This window comes from Oryzias latipes, chromosome 20 (genome assembly GCF_053564925.1).
Source record: "Oryzias latipes strain Hd-rR chromosome 20, Olatipes_Hd-rR_3.1".
In the NCBI taxonomy this organism is placed as follows: domain Eukaryota; kingdom Metazoa; phylum Chordata; class Actinopteri; order Beloniformes; family Adrianichthyidae; genus Oryzias; species Oryzias latipes.
Window position 1 is genome coordinate 21,025,088 of NC_136256.1, and position 23,393 is coordinate 21,048,480.

Genomic DNA, 23,393 nt, shown 5'->3' on the forward strand with positions numbered 1-23,393 from the left:
GTCACAAAACTCAGACGTCCAGTTGCTGACCTTCTAGCTGGGCTGTTGTCTCTGCTGCTCCAGTATACTTCAGTTTTAACCCGGGGGACTGGAGGGTGCAGCATCTCAGCAGCCAGCGGGTCAGCATCATACTCCTCACGCCCAACCCATTCCCCCACCACCCGAGGGCGCAGAACTGAGTTGAATCCTCCAAAGGTCTAAAATAGGAAGCAGAAACATAAAAGTAAAGCAACTTCAGACAGACAAATGAAATAGCAACACAAGCAAAGGTGGAAGTGGATGGAGTCAAGGAAAAGCTGGGAACTTGACCTTAGGATTCTAAAAACAACAAATAGGTTTTCCTTCTGAATTTATAATGGCGTCCTTCACACTAGCAGCATTTTCGCATGCAGCAGAGCTGCCGTTTTTTTTTACTCACAGCAAACCAACAAAATCACCAGGATCAACACAGAGGGGAAACAAACCTCTGCTTATCCAGGATAAATCCACTATGCTGTTCTATTCTGATGAGTCTGTGTGATTACAGCAGGTTCTTAGTAATGAATACCTTTTTATAGGAAAAAGAAAAAGGAAATATATCCACCAAGCAAAAAGTAAAATCCCTTAAAAAACACATGCTGTGTTTCTAATCCTGAGCCAGCATTTCCAAACGGATCCAAGCATCTCCAGCCTGGCCAGCTTCTGCTCCATTGTGTTGGAAGAGATTGGAACCAGGTGATGAAAAAACCTGTATTCACAGATTGGTGCAGTGATGTGCACAGTGAAGCAAAAAGATGGAGAATTTGCTTCTAGAGGTAGATTACACTGTTGGATCGGGTGCTGGGCTCCAACCAAGTTATGAAACTGGGTTTTATTTCACACCGCAGGAAGAACTGAGCACCCGACTTTTCAATACCTGTGCCAACAATAAACTCAATGCAGTTTGTTAATTTTAATAAAGTTTCATATCTTCTTACCTGATCAAGTTCATCGGAGAAGGCAATGCCTGCAGAGAGAAGTGAAGGAACTGCATTAAAAAAAAATCAACTTCACTACCAGGTGGAAGCATGAAAGATTGAAAAATGATTATTCATGTTGTTAATGTTGGTTTTTATGCCATAAAGATGAGCTGTTTCTCAAGCGTGTAAGTCCCCCCCTGCTGGATTATTTTTGTACTCAGCATTGGCCCAATTTTTCTGACATTTGAGCTTAGTTTGTCATTTTCAAACAGTGGATATGAGTGTTTTCTCTTTACTGACACCATAAATGATTCACTAACTGTTGAGCAGCCCCATATATTAAGATGTAGGCAACTACAGTCTGACACAAGCGTGCACTCTGCTGAGGTGTGGCCACTCACTGCGTGACAGGCTCTCCAGGGCCTTGCCCAGCTTCTTGCTCTCCTGCAGAATGTGGCTGAGCTCATCAAAGTCCCGGCTTTCCCTCCAGTCCCAGGACGGGCACTCGACTGACCGTGGCACTAGATGTAACAAGCATGGATTAGTCCCGTTATAGCTTCTGTGCGCCCCCCCCCCCCCAGTCTTTGGGAATCGCTATGAAACAAAGTGAAATGAAGCACTGGCAGAAAATTCATCAAGTTGTTTCCAGAGGCGCAGAGCTCAGCGGTCTGCTTGCCAGGGGGTGGGGGGTGGGGGTGGGGGTTGTCAATCTCTTTGATTAAAAAAATTACCAAAACAGGAGCAGGAAATGACCCACATACTGAACTGACATCCCCTCCAGTGTCCTTTCTCCTCCTCTGGTTGATACTTAATTCATAAAGTATCAAACTTTATCATCTTGAACAAAAGAAAGTAAAAAAAGAGACTTTATTGCTGATGCGATCATCAGCTATCTGCCCACGTCTACCATTCTTCTTCTTCTTCTTCTTCTTCTGCTTCTCAATCCCAGCTGAGTTTGGATCAACATAACAAAACCAGCTGGGTGTGCAGACATGCCAAACAAGTCCTGATGCTACTCTTTCAAACATTACTTTCTGTCAGAACTGTAAAGAAAACATACCTATATCCACTTATTGGTGCTAAGAGTGAAAATCAACCTTTTTTCTGTCATTTTCACTCAAAGTAAGTCAGTAGTGAGTCTTTGACAGTGTTCCTGCCACAATCTGCCATGTTTACCCCGACTAAGCAGCTTGGCAAAGGAACACCCATAAACAGAGAAAATGTTTTTGCCAATAGCAGACTGGGAAAAAAGGAAAAACATGTCTCTTTTGTTTGCCAGGAAGGGTCTTCCCTTTCTTGTATTTCCCTGCCACAGAAAACAACTGCTTTACTTTAATGTTTAATATTATAGAGGTTTAGGATCAGAGCAGCAATATGAAAGCTTTGACTAAAAGGTGCTGCTCTCTGGAATTTTTCAAGCATTTTTTTTACAGCTGTTGCATAGTTTTGTAGCATTGTGATGCGAGGCGCCTCTTTGGATTTTTTATTTTTTTCTGGCCTTGTCAAAACATGTGTGCATGTATTTTTAATGCGGTCTGGCTAAAAGACTGGCTCCTTGCAGCCTGAAGGGTCAGCAGAAACGCAGCTCGTGCTCCTCAGATGAATGTTCCTTCAAGTACTTCTCCGCTCCTCCACTCGCCTCTTTTTTAGCTCACTTGTGTGCGCTCGTCTTCACGCCTGCTTCCTCTTGATTGTGAGCAACGCTCCAACCACATCCTAAAATAGACTTGGTCTGGCATTGATAGAGCACAGTCCTAAATTATTGAAGAAGTCTGAGGCTCTGCTTCCTCCCCATTTGACCCATCCCCACTGCCTCCAGACTAATGCTTCATTTCAGCGTCACAGCTACGGTCATTTACTTCCAAACTAAATCAAAAGTTTTTTCAGTTTTGTTTCTACGTTTTGTGAATAATTCATCAGTGAGGAGCAATGTGCTAAGATGTGTGGTAGTATTTTTTTTTATTATGGAGGGTTCCAAGAGGAAGGACACTGTGACTAACTTTAATTAGATATAATTATAACAAATTAAAAATGGAGATTAAAATGAATGAAGCATGTAATTGAGCAAACAAGTGATACAACCGGAAGAGAAAGAGTTGAAGACATGTATAAATGGGAATTGCAGGAAAAGCATTTGTAGAAAGGTCTTTTTTATATTGTATTATTGATGAAGGTAAAACTTACAGGACTTGGATTCTGGTGAAGGTGGAGAGATGCTTGAAACAGCCAGGTCACTTTTCGACTTTTTGGGTTTCTTTGGGTGAATTTGCCACGGCTTCTCAAAGTTGCTGTATTCCCTTCGAGTATTTTTATTTTCTGTAATAAGAAAGAATATTGATTCAGTACATGCATTCAGTAGCACCTTTCATCTATAAATGCAGCTTACAATAAACATATTTAAACCCCTTTTTCTATGGAAAACCAAATTAAATAAAAAAAGAAAAAGAAAAATACGCTTGGGTGAGGCACAGCTCCCTGCTGTGCTCCGTGCTGGAGAGGGGAAGGGGAGCGGGGTTTCTCTGCACCAACAGTCCCCCCTACAACTCAGAGGTGAAGTTTTTAATTAACTAGAAACCATGTCCAAGAACACAACACAGGTTCTACATTTAGGGCAAAATCCTAATTAAACCACTGTGAATGCTTTACAATAGATCAAAAGACGATCCTCTTCAATCTTTATGTTTGGAAAATTCCTTCATTTGACCGCATTCTTTAAATCACTATTTGGAGTCATTCTCTTAAAAAAAAACTAAGCTTTGTCACTACTTTCTAATTTTTGAGCTTCCTTGTACCTGAAAGAGTTTCCATGGGAAAGAACTAATTCATTACTGTTTTCTTTTTGTCCTACAGTCCCAGGAATGGAATTCTCTCTTTTTAAATACAAAATATTAACATGTAAACAAAAAAATAAAAACTTGACTGTCAACAGAAAAAAGGAGCACTTTTCGGTTATGACTGTGCGCCAACATACTAGCAAAACTTTGCTGGATTTGTAGTATTAGGGGTATAGTATATACCCCGGGCCAGATCTAATATCACACTCATAAGCACATTTAATCTGATCTTGCGGGCTAATTATAATTACACTGCGGGCCGAATTTGGCCCGCGGGCCTGAGTTTGACACATGTGCCCAGGATGGTTCTACAGCCCATGGGCCTTGTTTGCACAAGTTTTTGATTCATAGATTTCTCTGTCATGAACTGTAAAGGGAAAGTTGCAAAATAGACAAATGTTAATGATAATAATTTTGCATGTATTCATTTTCCGTTTATTTTAATAATTAGCTGGCTGAATTTTTAAAAAATGTTTTGTATTTATTCTGTATTTTTTAGAAATGCACTCTGGCAAAGTGTTATACCTTTGAAGCAAAAAATTGAGTTAAAACTAATCACCAGATTGTAGATTTTTATTCTCAAACTCTGTTAAAGTAAAAACTCACATACTGCATTAGAGTAAACATGACATCAATTGTAGAAAACAGAAGTTTATGGTAATTATTCTGATTTTGCAGTGTTTGGACCAACCTGGGGAGCTCTGCGCCCACAGCGCTGCAGAGCCAGAGAGAGCTCTGTGCAGTTTACCAGGGCTATCTTGCTTGGTCTGCAGATGATCGATGAGAAAAGGGATCGGATGATCTGGAGTCTCAGTTATCAATTTGGTCATCAACTCCTACAGAAGCAGAACAAAGCATAGAAGCATTAGACAAACGCAGAGAGAATGGAGTCGGGTGAGTGGTGCATCCATCAGGCTGACAGAAACACCCAATCCTCACTGTGCTTCCAGGATTTGTTGGGTTGCTGACTTCACTATCTAAAGGAGCAGAAACTGCAAGCAGTTGCAACATAATCCCTTTGTATTCATGGTACAGTCGAGAATGCACTTCTCTCTGAGTCAATATCTGTAAAAGCAAAAAGTCAGGGCAAACAAGATAAGACTTTATCCCTGTGGAAGCCGGCAGTCCCCTTCTGAGTCAATTAATGTCTGCGAGGTTCTTTAAATTCAAGACAAAAGTGAAAAGAAGTCAACAGAAACTGCACTATTTGACTATTTAATGTTGCTCAGTGTCTTTGTTTTGATGGAGCAGCTTCACATTTATTGGATTTGATGGGAAACTGCTGTCCGCACAAAACCCTACAGATTTTTATTTTATATACATTGTGTGAATGTAACATGTTCAGAATCTTAATGCGGCAAAACTGCTCATGAGGAGATTACCAAGACACTGAACAAATGCATTTTAAAACAAATGCTGAGAGGATGGAAGTTAAATCTTACACTACCTTCTAATTGTAGCTTTCAAATCAAGCTAAACATTATTGCAAATGCAAAAATATGTACACTCTTCCAAGTAGCAGAGCAGAATTGTTGCTTTGCAGCAGCTGTAATGAGAATCTGTGTCCCACTGAAGCAGATGGGCGAAGTGAAAGGAGCATATGTCTTGTTTGGTGGGAGTAGTAGCGTGCCCGTGCAGTATTTGGCGTGTTACGAGGGTGAACTCAGTTTGACCAGATAAAGGCAGCCAGAGCAGCTCAGGCTGACGGCCGCAGTGAAGCCGAGGAGCGGTAAGTGGAACGCAGTGAAATGGCAGTAATGTACGGCTAATGTTGCCGTGTTTGTCCAAGTGTTCGTGCTACAAGCAGAAGAGGTGAAGCCCCACGCTCAGATGACCGTTGTGTGTTTGCCCTTGCCATCATGTGCCTGCCAGTGAGTGTGTTTTGCAGGATGGAAGGGGATGCAGGGATACTGACTAGTCTTGGCTGCACTGCGTGTGCTCAGAGAGCTAATCAGGTAATTGTTCGGGGGGGACATTCCATGCCAACTCCTGCAGCTCTAAGAGCAAACAGCATGTGGACAAACAAGCATGTTGACATGTTTTACTGCGGACTGCCTGTCTACAGCCCAGAGTGGTCTATCTACCAGACAAAAAACCGCCTGAACACTTTAAAGAGAGAAAAGCTAACATTTTAAATTCATCGAGTCAAAAAACGATGATACTATTTTGCTAATTTACTGATGCTGGAAATTTATAATAAAAACTCCAAGGAAATAGATGACAGGAGGGCTTTTAGGAAAACCTGTAATTTTTACCAAAGCAAGAAGAAATGACAAAACCATGGACAAACTGTTAATGTTAAAAAATCAATCTTTTGTGGCCACAATTTAATAATTTGTGTGCTCAAATTAGCATTTTGTATGTACAAATGAGTATTGTGTGGGAACAAAGGAGTATTTTGTGCTCACACAAATTCATAGGAGGAATTGAAGATACAAAAAAAACAATTTGTGTGCACAAAATGCTAATTTGTGCCCTCACAATGCTACTTTGTTTCTTCATAATACTAATTTGTACCCACAAAATGCTTATTTGTGTTCTCAAAATGTAAATTCACAAATTCACAAATTCTTAATTTGATGGAACAATTTCATTTTTGTTGTTGTTTTTTGTAATAAAACTTATTTTTTTTAAAATAGATTTGAAAAGAATACGTACCACTTTAAAAAAAAATATTTCCAAAATATTCTGTAACAGGAAATGTATCAAAGAAGAACACTTTAAAAATACTTTTATTTCTATTACTGTTAATGGTTTGTTTTTATGAGCAACTTTAAAGATTCGGCTTCTCCAGAAAGCTTTAAAAGCTTCAATAGCAACAAAAAACCCATCTAAAAAAAAAAGAGAGGACATTTGAGAAGTATTGGTTTGAAACAACAAAACCAATACAAAACACAGTTCTGCCAGTGACTTTGCTTCACTGGCAGAACTGTGTTTACACGCTGCAGAAATCTTCTTAAAATCTCAGTCATAAAGCCAGGATACTGTGATGGCCATTTTGAAATCTTTTAGGATTTTTAGAATGTTGTGTTTTTGAAATTCCAATATATCAAAGCTTCTAGCTAAATCTAGCTAACGCTCAGTTTAACCCAGTTTACTCTTTTTATGCTCCCAACTGAAGCAACATCTGCCCTGGAAATGTATGTTTTTTCAGCAGGAAAAATTACAAGTATCAATTGTAAAGGTCAATTGTTTTAGATTAATTCGTCAATTGTACTATTAACTACTAAATAGTACAATCTAAAAAAAAAAATTAATAAATAAATAAAATCCAGTTGAATTTATTTTTGGAATTAATTTGTTTATTTTTGACAATTTTTCTCAATAAATGCAGTGCATTTAAAAAAAGAGACAGAAATGAGATCTGGGTCCAATAGTTTGAGTAAATGTCTGAAACAAAAGGTTCCTTAAACTTTTTGACCTTCAGTATGAACCCTGAGGTCAGCTAAAATGAGACACACACTTTACATCCTTAATATTCCTGATGACCAGATTCTGTGACTCTGACTGTGTGGGAGAGAAAATCATTACTCAAACATATAAACTGCTTTGTTCCCATCTAAAAAATGCCCCTATGTGCAGGGAGAGAAGTAGAGCTTTAGCGTCGGCAAAGGCGGCCTATTAGCGTGGCATGAGGTGAGTCGAGGAACACAGAGGGACAGTCCTTATCGGTGGAGATCTGAAGCACGGGCAGATATCTGCATGCCTCAGCCAGTTTCATTTGGTCCTAGTAATTGACAAGCTGTCAGGCAGCCAAGAAGCAAATGGCGTCCTTGGAAGCTCCCATGGACTCCCTCCAGGAACATTAGCAGTCATGATCTCGGGCTGACACTTCCTGGAGCATCGAACCAAATCTCTCTGGATGAAAAAGTGGAAACTAGCTAAAAAAAAAATAGTTTCGAAAACCTTAAATGTGGGGAGGCTAGTTGAGGCAAAAGAGTTTAAAAGATGGAGATGCTTCTGCAAAAACACATTGAATAAAAAACATGTGAGGACAGTTTGAAACTCTTCAGTATCTTTTAATTGAGTCAGTCTTGTTACATTTGTAAAATAAAAGGATAGTACATAAAAGAACCTGGGGTAACAAAGAGAAGTTCTGAATTACAGAAAAAAATGTGCTCTAATTAAAATTCATACCTTTAACCCTTTAAAGCAGAGCTTTAGCTCCAGTGTTTTACGTTCTCTCAGCTACTGTAACTCAACTGTTTATGCAGATTACGTAATTCCAGCGGGTTCTGAAGCACAGAAAAGCAACTTTGCTCTGATAGACCACACTTTATGTTAGTGATGTGTTGTGCCGCTTTTTTCTGCGTCAGAATCAGCTGATTCGCGTTAATTGTGTAAACAGTCAATGATTTATATAACGTCAAAGAGCGTGTGTTATTTCGGTGTGGCCGGTGACATACATGATGTTAAAAGGTTAACAGGTGGCCTCTGACATTGCAGTCTTTCAACAATAGAAAAAAAGAAAAAAAAAAGTTTGATCCAAAGTTTGTCCTGCAGGTGTTTCCATAAATGTCTGGCTTGTTCTTGATCACTCCATATTTTTAATGTCGGCACTTTTCTGTTGTTCTCAGGTGGATCTGGAATAGCTTAGATTTATGTTTTGGGTCATTGTCTTGTTGTAGGATGAGCCTGACCAATCAGTTGTGAACCAGTTGGAATTGTGTGATGCTGCAATAGTAGATGTTAGCTTAGGAGGCCTCTGACCAACACAGCCCCATACCATCACACTGACCGACTGTCCCACACTGTAGAACCATCCTTTCATGTTATCAACAATGAAAACAACTCTGTGCCATGAATCAAAAGTTTGGATTTTTATCAGTCCAGAACATCTAATTCCAGTTTTCAGTCATCCAGTGATGATATTTGGTAGTTTTTTTTACTTTCTTCTGTCAGTTCAGCAAGCACTTTCTTGCTGCAACTCGGCCTGTTTACTACAATAAAGCTGTTTATTAATTTTGTCCTGTGAGATGCTGATCATGCAGGTGGTAATGTTCAGAAACTTGTCTTTTGGTTATTCCTATCCATAGATGTTCATAGAGCTTTATTACTTAAGAAAGTACTTATCCCAAAAGGGCTCCTTTCTTTATTAGACCAGCAGTTGCAGCTCATCCATTTCAGTTTTTAAAAAACACTTGAAAGGAATTTCTGCATATTTGTGTGAGAGAAAGAAGTCATTTCTTGAAAATGGAACCATAAAAAAATAACCTGGATGACGGTGAACAGGGAAAACGGCCTTTGGAAGAGATCCAGAACTTGGTGGAAGAGGCTGACCGGACAAAAAACGAAAAGGCTCAACCGACCAGGCAGCAACTACTCACCAATTTACAACTAGTGAAGGTTGAGTGTGATGTGTTCTATTTTCAGTGGCTTTAGATCTGCTGAGTCTTTAGACCAGCTGTTCACATGGCATTTTTCTCTGAGCGCCATCATATTGCATGAGCCTCTGAGGAGGACACAGCAAGCGCAGCCAACCAGAACGGAGGCAAGAGCTTCACGTAGCATCTTTTTCAGAGCAGTTTGCTTTTTTTTCTGTGGCCTCTCAGAGCATTTGTAGTAAAAGAAGAAAAAAAGGGGGAAAAGTGCTGAACTTTCCAGGAAAATGACACTGTCATCATTTTTCCACACATCCCATCAAATGAGCAGAAGCCATGAACAATGGTGGAAGCTGAAGTCTGACACAAGTTGTCACAACAAATACTACAAAGGTGCCAATCAGGGCATATTAGCTTGGCAATAAAAGCTTGCTGTCGTGGCTCTTTTTAAAAGAACATTTCCATATATGATGTTTTCTGTGTCATCAGCCTTTTTGTTAAGCTTTCTCAGACTCAGCATTTTTCGGCGAACATAGAAAAAGGACAAAAGCTTCAGTTAAAGAACATTGACAAAGTCAGACTAACATTTGAGAGAAAGCAAAGATTAAGGATTTTTGTACTTTTCTGTGTCCTTTTTGCTATTTTTAGGCATTTTAATTGTACTTTTTTTGGGTTTTCAATTTATTTTTATCAAGTTTAGTTCAATAGTACTTTGTGTTTGGTTATGAAATATGCTTTCAGCTTATTTGTTGCATTCAGTCCTTCCTTGTATGCATCCTTATATATTTCAGATTTTCTTAAAATTAAGAATTTGTAAAGAAAAAGAAAATGTAAGTTAATTTTCAATGTTAAAATTAATCAGTTAAAATTATGCTTAGGTTTATTTTTTTTTAAATCTCCCTTCCTGCTCAGACTTCTGCATTTGTGTCCCCCAAAACAACCTTTTCTGACCTTCATCTTTCCAAGTATCCATTAGAAACCTGTCACTTAAAGGTTTCATCTTCATAAATTTCAGAACATTGCAAAAACCTGGTATGTACATCCCGGTAGTTTTCTTTTTTAACTTCTTCTAATGTCTTAGATTATGGTGTTCAGTCAATAAAAACCTGTTATTAACCAATCTGGCTGTTCGATCTCAAGGACCAGAGTTTGGAAGGTATGTTTTTGTACAAAATGTGTGATTTTTCAAACTACTTGTATCATATCTGTAACAAAAAGTGTAAAGAATAAAACTGTCACGTCTTCTAGCATCGCTCAGTAGTAACTTAGACCAAAAAAAGTTCCTGCATGGTAGGATTTTTCCATTTCAGTGGGCATTGTACAACCTGACCTTACAAAGAATTGACTGCCAAGGCCTGTTCTGGGAATACATGATACTGTCTTGAATGTTCTCCAACTGTAATTAATCTCTCTGCCTGTTTAATGATGGACTCCGAGTTGTTTGAAAATGACCTTATAATCCCTCAATGATCGATGGCTGTTTGCTTCCGTGAAATAGTTGACGCCTTTCCTCTTTGGTATTGTTTTAACGCAAAGCTAACTGCCTTACACCAGGAGATTGGTTAGCCCCACTTCCTAATGTTCCCATAATGACCTTTATTAGATTAGCCATAGATTAGTAGCACTTGGCTGCTTCTCAACACTTTAAAGTGCTAGGAAACTACATGGATGTACCGTGTTTGTGTTTTGTTTTTTTTGAGAATTTCATTACTTTTTAAAACATTTACAACCAGATATTTTTCAGTTGTGATCCAGTATGTCAGGATCTGTAAAGCCAGAGTTCTGTTTAACAAAAATCTAAAGTATTCTGTTTGTTTTCCATCAAGACAAAAGCATCGGAAAGCCAATCTTTAAATAGGGTAAAACCTTGCACATTTCAGTAATGTTAAATGGATTTCAGACAAAAGATCACATTAGAGCTGGATTTTCATGTGAGGCTGCTTTAAGGCTGCTTAAAGACACAAATGTGGTCACCATCTGCACAAATGAAAGGTAAAAGTCAAAAGCTTTGTGTATAACATGATCAGCTGCCCCGCACCATCACTACGACTATCAGTAACACACAGCAGTCAGCCATCAGGATCGATGGGCCATAAGTGGACATGATAATTTAATTAGCATGCACCACAGCTAGCGTGCACCACCCAAACCCTCACAAACACACTCAACCTTGCAATGCATTCCCCTCTCTGTATATTCCACATATTGAGCTTTTTCTTATCCAACTGCAGGATCTCGTAAAGATATCCTTTCTCCCTCATCCTGGTCTTGTCCTCCCTCAGGATCAACCAGGCCTTGGGCGGTGCACTAAGCTGCCTGTCTGGTTGTAATTACTCTAACTGTGCCTTAAGGGGAATCTGCATTAGCCTGTGCAAGACCACGCATCTCTCCTATCACATTTTATGAAGCTCAAAACTGACAGCTCCTCTCCTCTAACTTTAGCAGCTGAAGATTTCAAAGTGTAATCTCTCACCTCCCTGTGCAAATGAAGATAAAAAAGAAGAGAAAGAAGAGTTGGAGAAGACTGTTTCAGTGGAGCTGCTCTAAACGGATGACAGTAATTCTGTCCTGCAACAGTTCTGGACTGCAAGGACAAGATTGTTTTTGTAATTCTTCGTTCTTACTGCGCGTTTGAGCGAAAACTTTGTCCCCCCCACCACAGACTCAAAAGCACACCAAAATTTCCAAAATTGTACCCTGTAAAAATGAATTTTGGGCATAGTGACCACCCTTCCTTACACAAAAATGATGACATCACAGCCCTCGAGGGGAAAAAAAAGAAAGAAATGGGGCCAAAATCTCGTATAGACCACACACAAAAAAAAAAGACGTTTGAAATGAAGTAATGAAACCAAAAAAGTTTCAAAAGTATTATGGGATGGCCAAACCCATTTTGCAGCTAAGTGTGAAATTTTGCTGCGTTTTTTTCTATTGCAAGTTGCATGCAATTTAATTGATGGTCAATTGTTGAGGCAGTAGCACTGGAGTCAGAGACTAAAAGTGCAAAGAGCATTAAACTGTAGACAACTGTAGTGGAAATCACTGCATGGGCTCAGACACACTTCTGAACAGCTTTGTTGGGGAGTACAGTTTGTTGCAGAATCCATATAAAAGTTAAAAAGTTTTAGTAATGCCGCCGGTTCCTCATGGCCTGACCCTATTCATTTAAAAGGGAGAAAAAGAAAACTGTCCTGTGGCCAGACCATTATGCTTCTAAAATATCTTACAGAAATAATAGACTCTGGATCCTCAAGGCTTTGGAAGAGGAACTATCCATTATGCTGCAAAAGTACTTAGTAATACCAATAGTGTGTGCAGATGCATGAAAGCACAATAAGGAAAATAAAAAAACTGCTGAAAACTAGAATTTAAACATTGAAATTATGTCAATGCAAACTATTAAGAAGAAGCTGTCGCTGCCTAATGCACCAATCAACATGCTGACGTTAACACTGAGCAGATCCTGAGGATCTGCAAAGGAAGGTAAGATCTCATAGCTGAATATTTGATCTTACACAACAAAATCTTGTTATGTTGGGTTTCATTTCCTCGGTTTCATTTCTAATAGATGTGTGTGCGAGTGTAAAATGCTTCCTATAAGTCTGCTAGAGAAAAAAAAAAAGATGAGTTTGTGTGTGTGTGTTGTGACAAACAGCGCATTAACAGTTCTGTGTGCAATTCAAGTACAGCAGGGGTCGGAAACCTATGGCTCGCGAGCCATATATGGCTCTTTTGATGGTCACATGTGGCTCGCAGACAAATCTTTAATTATAGTTTTTTTTTTTTTATTAGACCAGTCCTTCTCGGGCGCGATGCGATGCCAGAGGCGCGCAGTAGTAACAGTGCTTAGAGAGAGAAATCTGCGCCAGGGCTATCAGTTACTATTATCTATTATTTCACAGAGTTTGTACCAGCTGGAAACTTGTGAATTGACGTGCTTAAAACTGCGCGCTCCCGTCTCTGAGAAAGAGCGCGCAGATGCGGGGACGGGATGTGTGAGGGAGAAAGCAGAGGGTGGGGGTGAGGGGTTGTGGGGACAGCAGGTGAATCGCGCAGGGATTATAAAAACGTAAAACCCGCTGCCTGTCACCCACTGCGGCGTGTGAGTGTGTGTTTGGCTCCCCGTCTGCATGTGATCAGTCTTTGTCACATCTACAGAACATTCAGACCTACGATCACGTTTAAAGTCTCAACGCCTGAACGAAGCAGAAACTCACCACGTAACTACCACGAGAAATACTCATCATTTATTAGCAACAGAATAACAATGTTATTAAAAAGAATCCACAGACTTATTGTACTTTAAAAATGTTGAAATTAAATCAAATGCACACATTCATTTGTATATTTAGTTTTAAACAAATTATCGCGGACTGAGTTGGATGGCTGTTGGGCCGCGTTAAAAGTTCTGGAGTTCATTGAACGCGTCAAGCAGAGATCTGATTGGCTCTCAGTTCTGTCGCTCAGCCTGTTGTTAGGTAGTTTGGACCAATAGGGTTCAGCTATGGGCCGAATAAGGGAAATGGGAGGGCTGCAGCGGTAGCAGGGGAATATAAAGTTGGGAGAAGCGCTCTCGTCTCGGCGGGAGAGATTCAGGAGTTGCTGAATTAATTGAACGGCGTTTGTTGTGGTCTGCAGTAAACGGAATAAAGAACTTTAAAAGAGGTTAAGTCTCCGTGCCTCAGTGTGGGGAAGGGACACTACATTATTGTATGGCTCTTTTCAAATTACATTTCAAAATATGTGGCATTTATGGCTCTCTTGGCCAAAAAGGTTCCCGACCCCTGAAGTACAGTGTGGGGCACAAATGTTCTTCATTTAAAAATGCTTGTGTATGTCCTTTAATCTCAAGATAGGCACAAATATATTTTTTATTTACAAATTCTCACTGTAGGCCCAAATCCGAATTTATCCCCTACCCCTCCCTGTTGCTCCAATTGTAGTGGCATTTGGAGCTGTAGTGTTGTCCGAACTTATTATTTTAAGGAGAACCCAAAGTGACTTGACAGGGTGATCTACGTTGCGCTTGTGACGCGGAGAAAAAAACGCATTTCTTCACGTGGGTGTGCTCTGAAGCACAGAAGTTTACAATTAAATTACTTTTTGTTTTCCCTCACTTTTTTAAAGTTATGAAACCAATGTTGTATTGGATTTTCTGAGTGCTGGCAGCTATGCGCTAACAAAGATGACCACTAACTATTCATGATGTCACCGAGTGGTAAAACGCCACTACTAAACGACACTATTTTTCCATAACTTTCCTCTTGGGGGGCTAAATGTAGGGGTAGGGAAGCAATTCGGATTCGGCCTAAGTCTCCAAACAAAGTTGGAGCTTTACAAGAAGTAGCTGCTTTAAGGTTTTCTTTGGGTGGCCTAATAACCTGCTAAGCATTGGTTTTCTAAAATATTTTTGCAGGGTTCATGAAATAGGAACAGTCTCACATGAGCTTTGCTTTACTGATGTTCTTTGTTTAGCTTGTTTAAAACTAAACATACAACATTAAGAAAAGCTCAGTGCAAATCTTTTTTATTCTCAACACTATTACCAACGTTCCAGGCAAAACAACCCCCAAATGAGCAGCTGCTCTTTTTCTTTGGTGTATAAAAGTAAAGCAAACCAAGTGAAGGTGTGACATTTATCATATTTGAAAGCTACCTGCTAAATATTGTGATAAATACCGTGCTCCACTTACTCAAACAACCCCTTTTTCAATATATGATAAAAACTTAGACGTTCTCCAAAAGGTGTACAATAAGGTTGAATCCCCCACCAGTCTACAACCTGCTGCTTTGGGGCATTAGAGCTCCTTGGAGACTAAGTGTAAAGTGGAATTAGGAGTGATACTAACATCCATTATTAAGAAAACTCCACAGAAATACAGCATATCAACATAAAGGCCCGTACACACCGGGACGAATATTCGCCAGGCGTTATTCGCCAGCGTTTTTCGCCACGTTTTTTGTGTTCACACCCAGGCGATTTTCGCTGACGATGAGTGGAGTGAACATGCTATTTCATTCCCTGACATTAGATGGCGCTTAATGTAAAACAGAAATACTCCTGTACACAAGGTGGCGCTGCGCAGCTTTACGCTTCTTAAAGTCGCTTTTCACTCAGAAGAAGAGAGCAAGTATTTACACGCTTGTCAGAATCAAACAAAGAAAACATGAATATTTCAAGCTCCAGTAGCTCCAACTGGTGCTTGGTTCGGGGATATTTTAGAATGTCCGTCATTATTGCTTCGCGGCAGTGTAGACGCTACTTGGCGTCTATCTTCTTCGCTGGTATGTGTGCTCAGCAAGGCAGTTTTGTGTTTGAGCGCCCCCAAGTTGTGTTTTACTGTAACTTCAGAAGCTCCAGACACGTGAGCAAAAGCGCCATTCTCATTGGTCGAGTAGATTTCGACGCGACGCGTCGAAAAAAAAAAACGAACCCGAGGCGTTTTTTTTTTTTGACGCTTTAACGCGTGGCGTTTTTTCGCGTCGGTGTGCACACTCTCGTTGGTGCCCTTTGTTTAGTCACGAGGCGTTAAACGTCGGCGAAAATCGCCGGCGAAATTCGTCCCGGTGTGAACAGGCCTTAAGGCTGTACAGAAAAACAAGTCAATTATTTAAACAAATGTGATGTAAATCCAGCTTTTGGAGTAACAAATTGACCAACAGATCTAAATAATATGCCTTTTTTCTCACATACCAATAAGGCTTCAACTGTTGGTGAGCTGGTTGACCACATGAACATTGCTGCGTGAGCAGAATTGTGTCCTGGGCCTCATTACAGGAACATCAGTGAATCTGTGGGTCTATATACTAGATGCTTGGTATTTTCTCAGTGCTGCAGGGAAGCATATGCCTTTGCTTCATCCAAACTGGTCTTCAAAGAAAACATGACAGAACTTAAATTCAAGAGTCTGATGGAAAACGGGCGAGGCTTTTGCATATTAGAATGTGTGCACAGCCCTGGGATGTACAACCATTAATTATAAACATGGTTTTCCTTCACCCCCACTTGTTCTGCATTGGCACGTCTAACATGATAACGTTAGAGTTTAATTATTTCTTTCTGTTTTCAGTTTAGTTTTTCACAACCTATTCTCTTTTATCATTTACATTCTATGTTTTAGCTTCGGTTGTGAAAAAAAAAAAATTGAATTACAACCTTAGAAATCAATAAAAGGTAATTTTGACTGCTTTTATTGACTGCTTGTGCCACTCAATAAACAGCTACTAAGTCACTTGCAGAGAGTTTGTGTTGATTGCAGATGCTGGAGGAAAGAGTGAACATCTGCAGTGGACCTGAAGAAACCCAAACAAGCCTTAATGCTGCTGTTCTGTGCGATATTTAGAAGGCAGCTGCTCGCGGCAAAGGTTTTTGCATGCACAGTGAGTAACAGAGATAACAGGCGGTCACTCAAAACACAGACAGATTCGAACGCCAGGTGTGAACAGTGAGCTGTTCACCTGCGATCCAATTACCTTTCATGCATGTTAATAGGATTCAGAAACATTCCCTAATGCTCTGAAACCCAATCATGAGAAATCCAATGCATTTCCTCATGAAGGGATCTGTCAGACCGTGGGAGAGTGTTTGTTCTCCTCCCTGATCTGCTTTGAGGAGACCTGGAGAACCCGAGGAGCTTCACAGCAGAGCAAGTTAGCATGGAGTGGTTCACTCAAAAAAATCAATACAGAGAGGCGAAGCCATTTAACCTGACTATAGGCAACCACCCGAGTGAAAGAAACTGAGCAGCTTGCAGGTTAAAATTCAAAAGGTATTGACTAAAACAAGGTGTAGTCATTTGCGATGCTCTCCTCTTTAAAGGAAATCTATTTCTAACCTGCAGCTTTCAATTTAGAACTGATTGAGATCCCCCTTTTGCCGAAAACGAACAAAAGAAAAGCTTCAAACTTAAGTTTGATTTGAAAAGAATGAACGCGTGCAAGTTTTTTTAATATGGTATTTAAGTGTTTTAAAGACCCACTCCAATCATCTTTTGTAAAAGCATTTCCATCGGTCTATTAATTGTGATCATTCAGTTGTTTGACAAAATCTGAAATCAGAAATCAGTGTTGTTCTCTAGGGCATTGTTTTTCAACCAGTGTGCCCCAGTGTGCCGCAGACTGGGTAGATGGTCAGGTGTGCTGTGGGAAATTACCCATTCACTGATCTAAAAACATTTACCATCTCCAGGATTTCAGTTCAGTGTTTATCCAAACAGGCCCTAATAAAACACTGAATACTTAGGTATATGAAAGATCATAAAATACTTTTTTCTTTGTGTTTATTTGATTCTATTAAAGACACTTTGATAAGAATGACGGTACCGCGATTTAGCCGCAGCTTTAGCTCTGTTTTCGGAAAAGTCCCGCCCCTTTAACTGTCTCCACCAATCATTTTTGGAGGCTTAATCATACGTCATCAGTCTGACCAATCAGAAGTGGTTAAAGTCCTCACTTCCTTGTTCCGATTTAGCTTCGTGAAGTCTCTCAGTTCCAACAAAAATAACAGCTAAAGCTCGTCTTTAGCGGTGTAGCTTTCCACAGAATCTGGTGTCAGACCGTAGAACAAGTGAACAAAACAATGAAGCTCTTTTATGGAATTACATATTACGCCCTTTCAGTTTATGGCAGATATGTAATTCCATACCTGTGAAGTAAGTCTTTCTGCCATCTGCGGCAGTTTTCACACTACATCTCCCATGATGCTTAGGGTTAAAGTGACAGCGTCTCAGCGTACAATGAGTCTTCTCTGTTAAACATCTTGAAACCACGACCAAAGAGTTTTTAAATCTTCTTGATGAAATCAGAGGTCAACAGTTTAGTTGTCCTTCAAGGTTTGTGTTTATTAACAGCCAAACATCGCAGAGTTTGGTTCAAGTCATCTTTCTAACTGAAACACTTTTCTTATAACGTCTGGATTATTTTATATGTTAAATTTAAGAAGTAAAGACAGCATTTAAGAAACAGGATTAAGGTGAAGTGGCCAAAAGACAATTAAACTAAATTCAAACCATTTAATTATCTAAAACGAAATAAAACATTGTTGTTAAAGTTTTCAAAGACTTTATCTTTGATTAAGACAAAAAAAACTTTAACATGTTCACTTTTTGTGTAGCTACAGAAAACATATATAACGTTAGTTTTTTATCAAACATATTGTGATCATATAATTGTTCCAAAAATTACAGTTGCCTTTGCACTAATATTGAAATAAATATTTTTAAAAAATAATCATTATTTAGAAAAAATATATTCGGTTTTGTCTGAGGTTACATAAAATTGCACGATAATAAACTGAAGGGTAAAACAACTACCAGGGTAAAATTTCAAATGATTTTGTTGAAAATTATTACTAAAAAAGGAACTTAACTTTTATTACATCTTTTAGAAAAAACAGCTGCAACTTCCAGCTTTTTCTGCCACAATTATCACAAAAATGCATGTGAGATAGCGGTGGGACTGTACATCAATACAGACTATAGAGTTTCTCCTATTTTCAATTTTTGGATGCTGGTGTGCCCCGGGATTTTTGTCAAGGATGAAGTACGCTTTGGCTCAAAAAAGGTTGAAAAACACTGCTCTAGGGTATAGTTTCTGAACTGTGAGAATTGGGTAGGAGTAATCCAACCCTTATTTCCTATCATCTCCTTGTTTACACTCTCTACCTCTATCTTACAGCCACTCACAACCACTCACAACCCCAATCTAACATTAGCGTTGCAACAAAAATGGCGAACAATATTGAAGTTTACCAGCCGTACAGTTTTGAGCCAGATGCCAGCTCGGACGAGGAAAATGAATTTAGTCGTCTACGAGTGGATGCATCAGGATGGAGCAAAACTGGGAGCCTTTGGCCTGCTGTCTAAAGCACATATGTCACAGCTACAAGCTTTTCCAACTTCATTTTTTACATCTGCTATTGATTTACAACGATTTGCATAAGGAAATACTCAGAAATGCAATTTTAAGTTTAGATTTGTCTTTATATGTCCTCCATCATGAGAACAATCCCACAACATGTTAAAACAGCAAAAACACAATTTTATTGCAGTGGGTCTTTAAAACCTTTTTTTTTTATTTAAATATTTTCTTTTCCCATATCTAAATCAAGGAATAAAAAACAACGTAAATTTTCCTGGACACAGCTCTGAAAAGTGAGACGTCATACTACATTGAAACTATTGTGGAACAGAGAAAGATGTCAATTTATCTCAACGTGTTTCCATAACTTGGAGCTCAATTACTCCAGTTATTACGATAGGCAGCTTGACTTTTTGGAGGATATTGAGTCAGTGTTGACTCAGCTTGCTATCTAAGCAAAGCAACCATTTCATTAGGGAGGGAGGGGGGGAAATCAATTCTCTGGCAAATCATAAGCTGGGTCTCATCAGAGAGAGTAAATGAACCTCCACTCCCCAAATCTCAGACTGTTGTAATGGAAATGAGAAAAGTGGGAGAAAAAAAACTTTTACAAATGAAACGGAGAAAAAAAGGGATTTATATTGAGGTCATGTTCGCACAAAATCAAAAATATTCACTGTCAGAGTAAAAAGTCTTCCTCTTCTCAGATCCTTTTTCTTTATTTGTAAAGGCTGTAACAGTTGAACAACCACTACCATGTTCCTGTAGTTGAGATAACTACTATTTGTGGCTCATTGTGAAGCCAGTTTGCTAACATCGCTTGATATATCCATGGTTTACTATTAATTATGCCAAAATTAAACATATAATATAATAAATAACGGTTAATAAAGATGAACTCAATTTCTTTATTCAGTCGTCAGCCCAACTTTTCTCTTTTTTTCTTTTACATAATTTCCCTTATTCTTTTCCGTGTCAGATGTTATAGATGAAGGGCCAAAAGACCAGCCCCAACACATAAACATTAGAAGTTGCAAAGTGATGAAACCATTTCAAGTGAAAAAAGAAAAAAGTTAAGTGGCGCAGTGATACATTTTAAAAGTTGAACACGTTCATTAAGAAATAAATACATTTCTCTCATGGAGCAAATACTTCCGCTTTACCAGCCACAATCCCCCCAGAGGAATGAAGGGTATTAAACCAAGGGAACAACTCTGAGTACTTGTAACAGGATGGAAGAAGATGGATGACAGATTACTAAGTTTGAGTGGTGCCTGTGGAAAGCAGTTGTTTTTTTGGGTTTGTAAGATGTTTATCCCCTGTAATTACACGTAACACAAAATCTTAGTCTTCTAGTTAAACCCATTATGTACTGTATGTAGATGTAGTTCCCACAAAACTAAGAAATTCCATAGGATGATGTGATTCACCATTAGTTTGCTTAGAAAACCAGTCAGTTTTTTAAATCTCAGAAATACGTAAGTACTGTATTTAAGGAACAAAATCTGATTTCCACAGTCAGAAATGTGGCTTTGGAGATTCCAATAGCCAAAAACACACAATGTTCTAGTTCACACAGTTCTGACCAGAAATTAGACGTTTCAATGCAACTGCGTGGGGAATTAAAAACAGTTTAAATATTTTCCAGAAAATGTCTGTCTTCATAGCAAAAAGGTATGAAAAGCTCTTCTTTTGAAAACATGGTGACTTTAGAAGTTCACCAAAATCATGAAATTTCAAAGTTGAAACCAGGAAGTTGTAGATTTGAACATTTCACTGCAGTTTCCTCCCACAAAGGAAGTGACAAGAATGTTTACTATTCCAAGTGTATGTTAAAAAATACTGCAACTTTGACATGTTTTTTTTTTAAATATTTCCATTAAAGACTGGAGATTTCAACCTCGCCATTCTGGACTTCAAAACTTCCTGGGGAAGTTTATTCTTACTTGCAGATCCAAGATGGTTCATAATTTTTATTTATTGGTGTATAAATAAGATGAAAAAAACAAACAGATGAGTTTCTTACCTCAAAGTCTCCCACTCACTTTACCTGTCTTTTGGTATGAAAGCAATAAAGAACAACAACTTTTTCCTATCCATTACACCAAATCTCTAATTCATCTTTAAAAAAAGCCAGACATAGTTCATATCTCTGCCTTCCTGCAATTTAAAAATGAGAAAATCAATTGTGTCTTTGCAAGTGAAAGGACAGAGTTTTAATGAGCAACAGCGGGTTAATACAATCTTTTTAAGAGGAAAAACACCCAGGAGTTTTTTTTTTTTTATTTCTACTTATTTGGCTTTTTCCCCCTCCCCCCGAATTCCATCGTTTCCAACCTAACAAATGAGGATCAATTAATCAATAAAGGCTCTTGCGGGGGGGGGGGGGGGGGGGGGGCGATGCCCCTTCCCAGTGCGTAGAGCCGACCAAAAAAACAAGGGTCTTCCAAGCTTTCCGGTCTTGTGCCAGAAGCTCAGTATCCTTCATAGCAACCCCATAAGGTTTAACATCCCCTGCAATAACATCTGTCCACCGAGTACGGGGTTTGCTTCGAGGTCGTTTCCAGCCCGCAGCCCCTGGGTTAAACTCAAAGATGGCCCTCGTCGGATGGTAAGAGGTAAAACGGAGAAGATGACCGAACCATCTGATGCGGCGTTGCGCAACAAGGCAAGAGGCTTGGGGCTGGCAAGTTTGAGCTCTTAAGGCTTTGTTAGAGACATGTTGGGGCCACTTGATGTTCTCAATGGTCCTGAGAGCCCGGCTGTCGAAGCCATCTATTCTTGCGGCTAAGCTCTTATTTAAGGGCCATGTCTTTTTTTTTTTTACATGGCCCTTAAACAAATGAGGATGCTTGTCCTAATTGAACTCACTCAAACGTGTACTTGCTAATTTAAAAACACACAGCAGGTAAAGGGTCCTGCTGTTGTTTCCTTTATTTATTTATATGCATTGTGGGCCTGGGCACTTTGCCTCAATCTTCTTCCATTGTCACATAAAGGAGACAATTTTCCCCCAACAGAGACAGGAACTCAGAAAAGTGGAGTGGTTGTGCAGTGAGGTGAAGGTGGAACACAATATAAGGAGAGACGATCAGAGGGGTACACAGAGGTCTATCTGTAGTAAGATTGGCTCCAGCAGTGGTTTAATTGCATGCACCTGAATCAGGAGCTGTCCATGGTGCTGAAATAAACCCACATCCCTGCTGCGGTTAATTCAGTCTGATCTGATCAGTCTGGTCCAAACAAAGCGCAATGTGATAAGCTGCATTTACTGAACATGATCAAGCCTCACAGCTGTGAAGCTGGTTTGAGTCCGATCAGAGCAGCATGCAGGAGAAGCCTCTGTTTCCGTCTCCAACAGCCTCGCTGAGAGTCTCCAACTTCAGCAAACTGCAACAGCGTTGCGTAAGGCTGTGACACCGAGGGTACATCCGTTTCCCCCTGAAATCATGTCCAGTGATCTGATGGAGATGTCAGGGCGAACCCAGCTGCCTGTGGTTCTGCTGCCGGCAGTATGGAGCGTATCCGGACGGGAGCGCAGCGGGACGTTTCAGGATCAGGAGGCTGATTTTCTAAAACTAACAGACCGATCTGACAGTGAGCTGAGGGGAGTACAGGCAAACATCACGGACAGCAGAGGAGCGCTCGTTCTTCAGCGATAAGCAGAGATGAATGCGCTCCGCAGCGCACAAATCATCCTTTTAACGCGCAGCCAATTAACTCCAGAGTTGCATATTTTGCGCACTCACCTCAAACAGGGGTCCGATTTTGTTCTTCTCCAGATACGACTGAATTCTTGACTGTTGAGGTGACGCCATGAAGAAACTGTTCTGCCACGCACAGGAGCTTTTAGCGGAATGAAATCATGGGGAGAGCCGCCGGACTCATTCGTCCTTCAAAGGCGGCGAAGGCGAAAAATGTCGCCCAGCGGGCTGCAGCGGTGAAGTTCCAACTAGAGGAGCAGGCGGTTCATCGCGGAGAGCCAGCCCGGGACCTTCACATGTGCAGAAGCCAATCAATGGCACAGCAGCTCTGTGACAGAGATTACTAATCCTCCCTCAATGGCTGCTGGTGCGCACGGAGCCGGCGCCACTCCCATCTGTCTGTCCGCCGGGCTGAGGAGAGCCCGCGCTGCGCTCCCCTCCTCTGCCTCCCGCCCCTGCGCGCAGGGAGGGCCGGTGCGGCGGGGTCCTCCTGAGGAGATCGCTGCCCTGCACGCCGCGGAGGGCTTCATGCAGTCCAAGAAAAAGCACCGCAAAAACTTACAATAGGTCAATTTTTTGAACAGGAAGAATTAAAATCCAGGATCGCAAACTATAATACTTACAAATTTTTCAGTAATTAATGCATTTTATGTATGTTTAAGAAAAAAAAAACTGAATGAATAAAACTAGTCTGGAATATCTTTACTTTTTCCAAATAAACTACAAATGAAAATAGTT

The 23,393-nt window shown here is 40.0% G+C and overlaps 1 protein-coding gene across 1 annotated transcript in view; it reads right to left on the reverse strand.

Annotated features, from left to right (window-relative positions):
* Positions 1 to 23,052, reverse strand: part of c20h8orf34 (chromosome 20 C8orf34 homolog) — a 72,341-nt gene extending 49,289 nt beyond the window's left edge. The window contains exons 1-6 of the mRNA XM_023949896.2: positions 22,701 to 23,052; positions 4,464 to 4,608; positions 3,123 to 3,254; positions 1,340 to 1,459; positions 957 to 985; positions 31 to 197 (exon numbers count right to left, since the gene is read on the reverse strand). Of these exons, the coding sequence (XP_023805664.1) occupies positions 31 to 197; positions 957 to 985; positions 1,340 to 1,459; positions 3,123 to 3,254; positions 4,464 to 4,608; positions 22,701 to 22,769 (662 nt within the window). The 5' untranslated portion in view covers positions 22,770 to 23,052. The remainder of the gene's footprint in view (positions 1 to 30; positions 198 to 956; positions 986 to 1,339; positions 1,460 to 3,122; positions 3,255 to 4,463; positions 4,609 to 22,700) is intronic.
* Between the last annotated feature and the right edge of the window lie 341 nt (positions 23,053 to 23,393).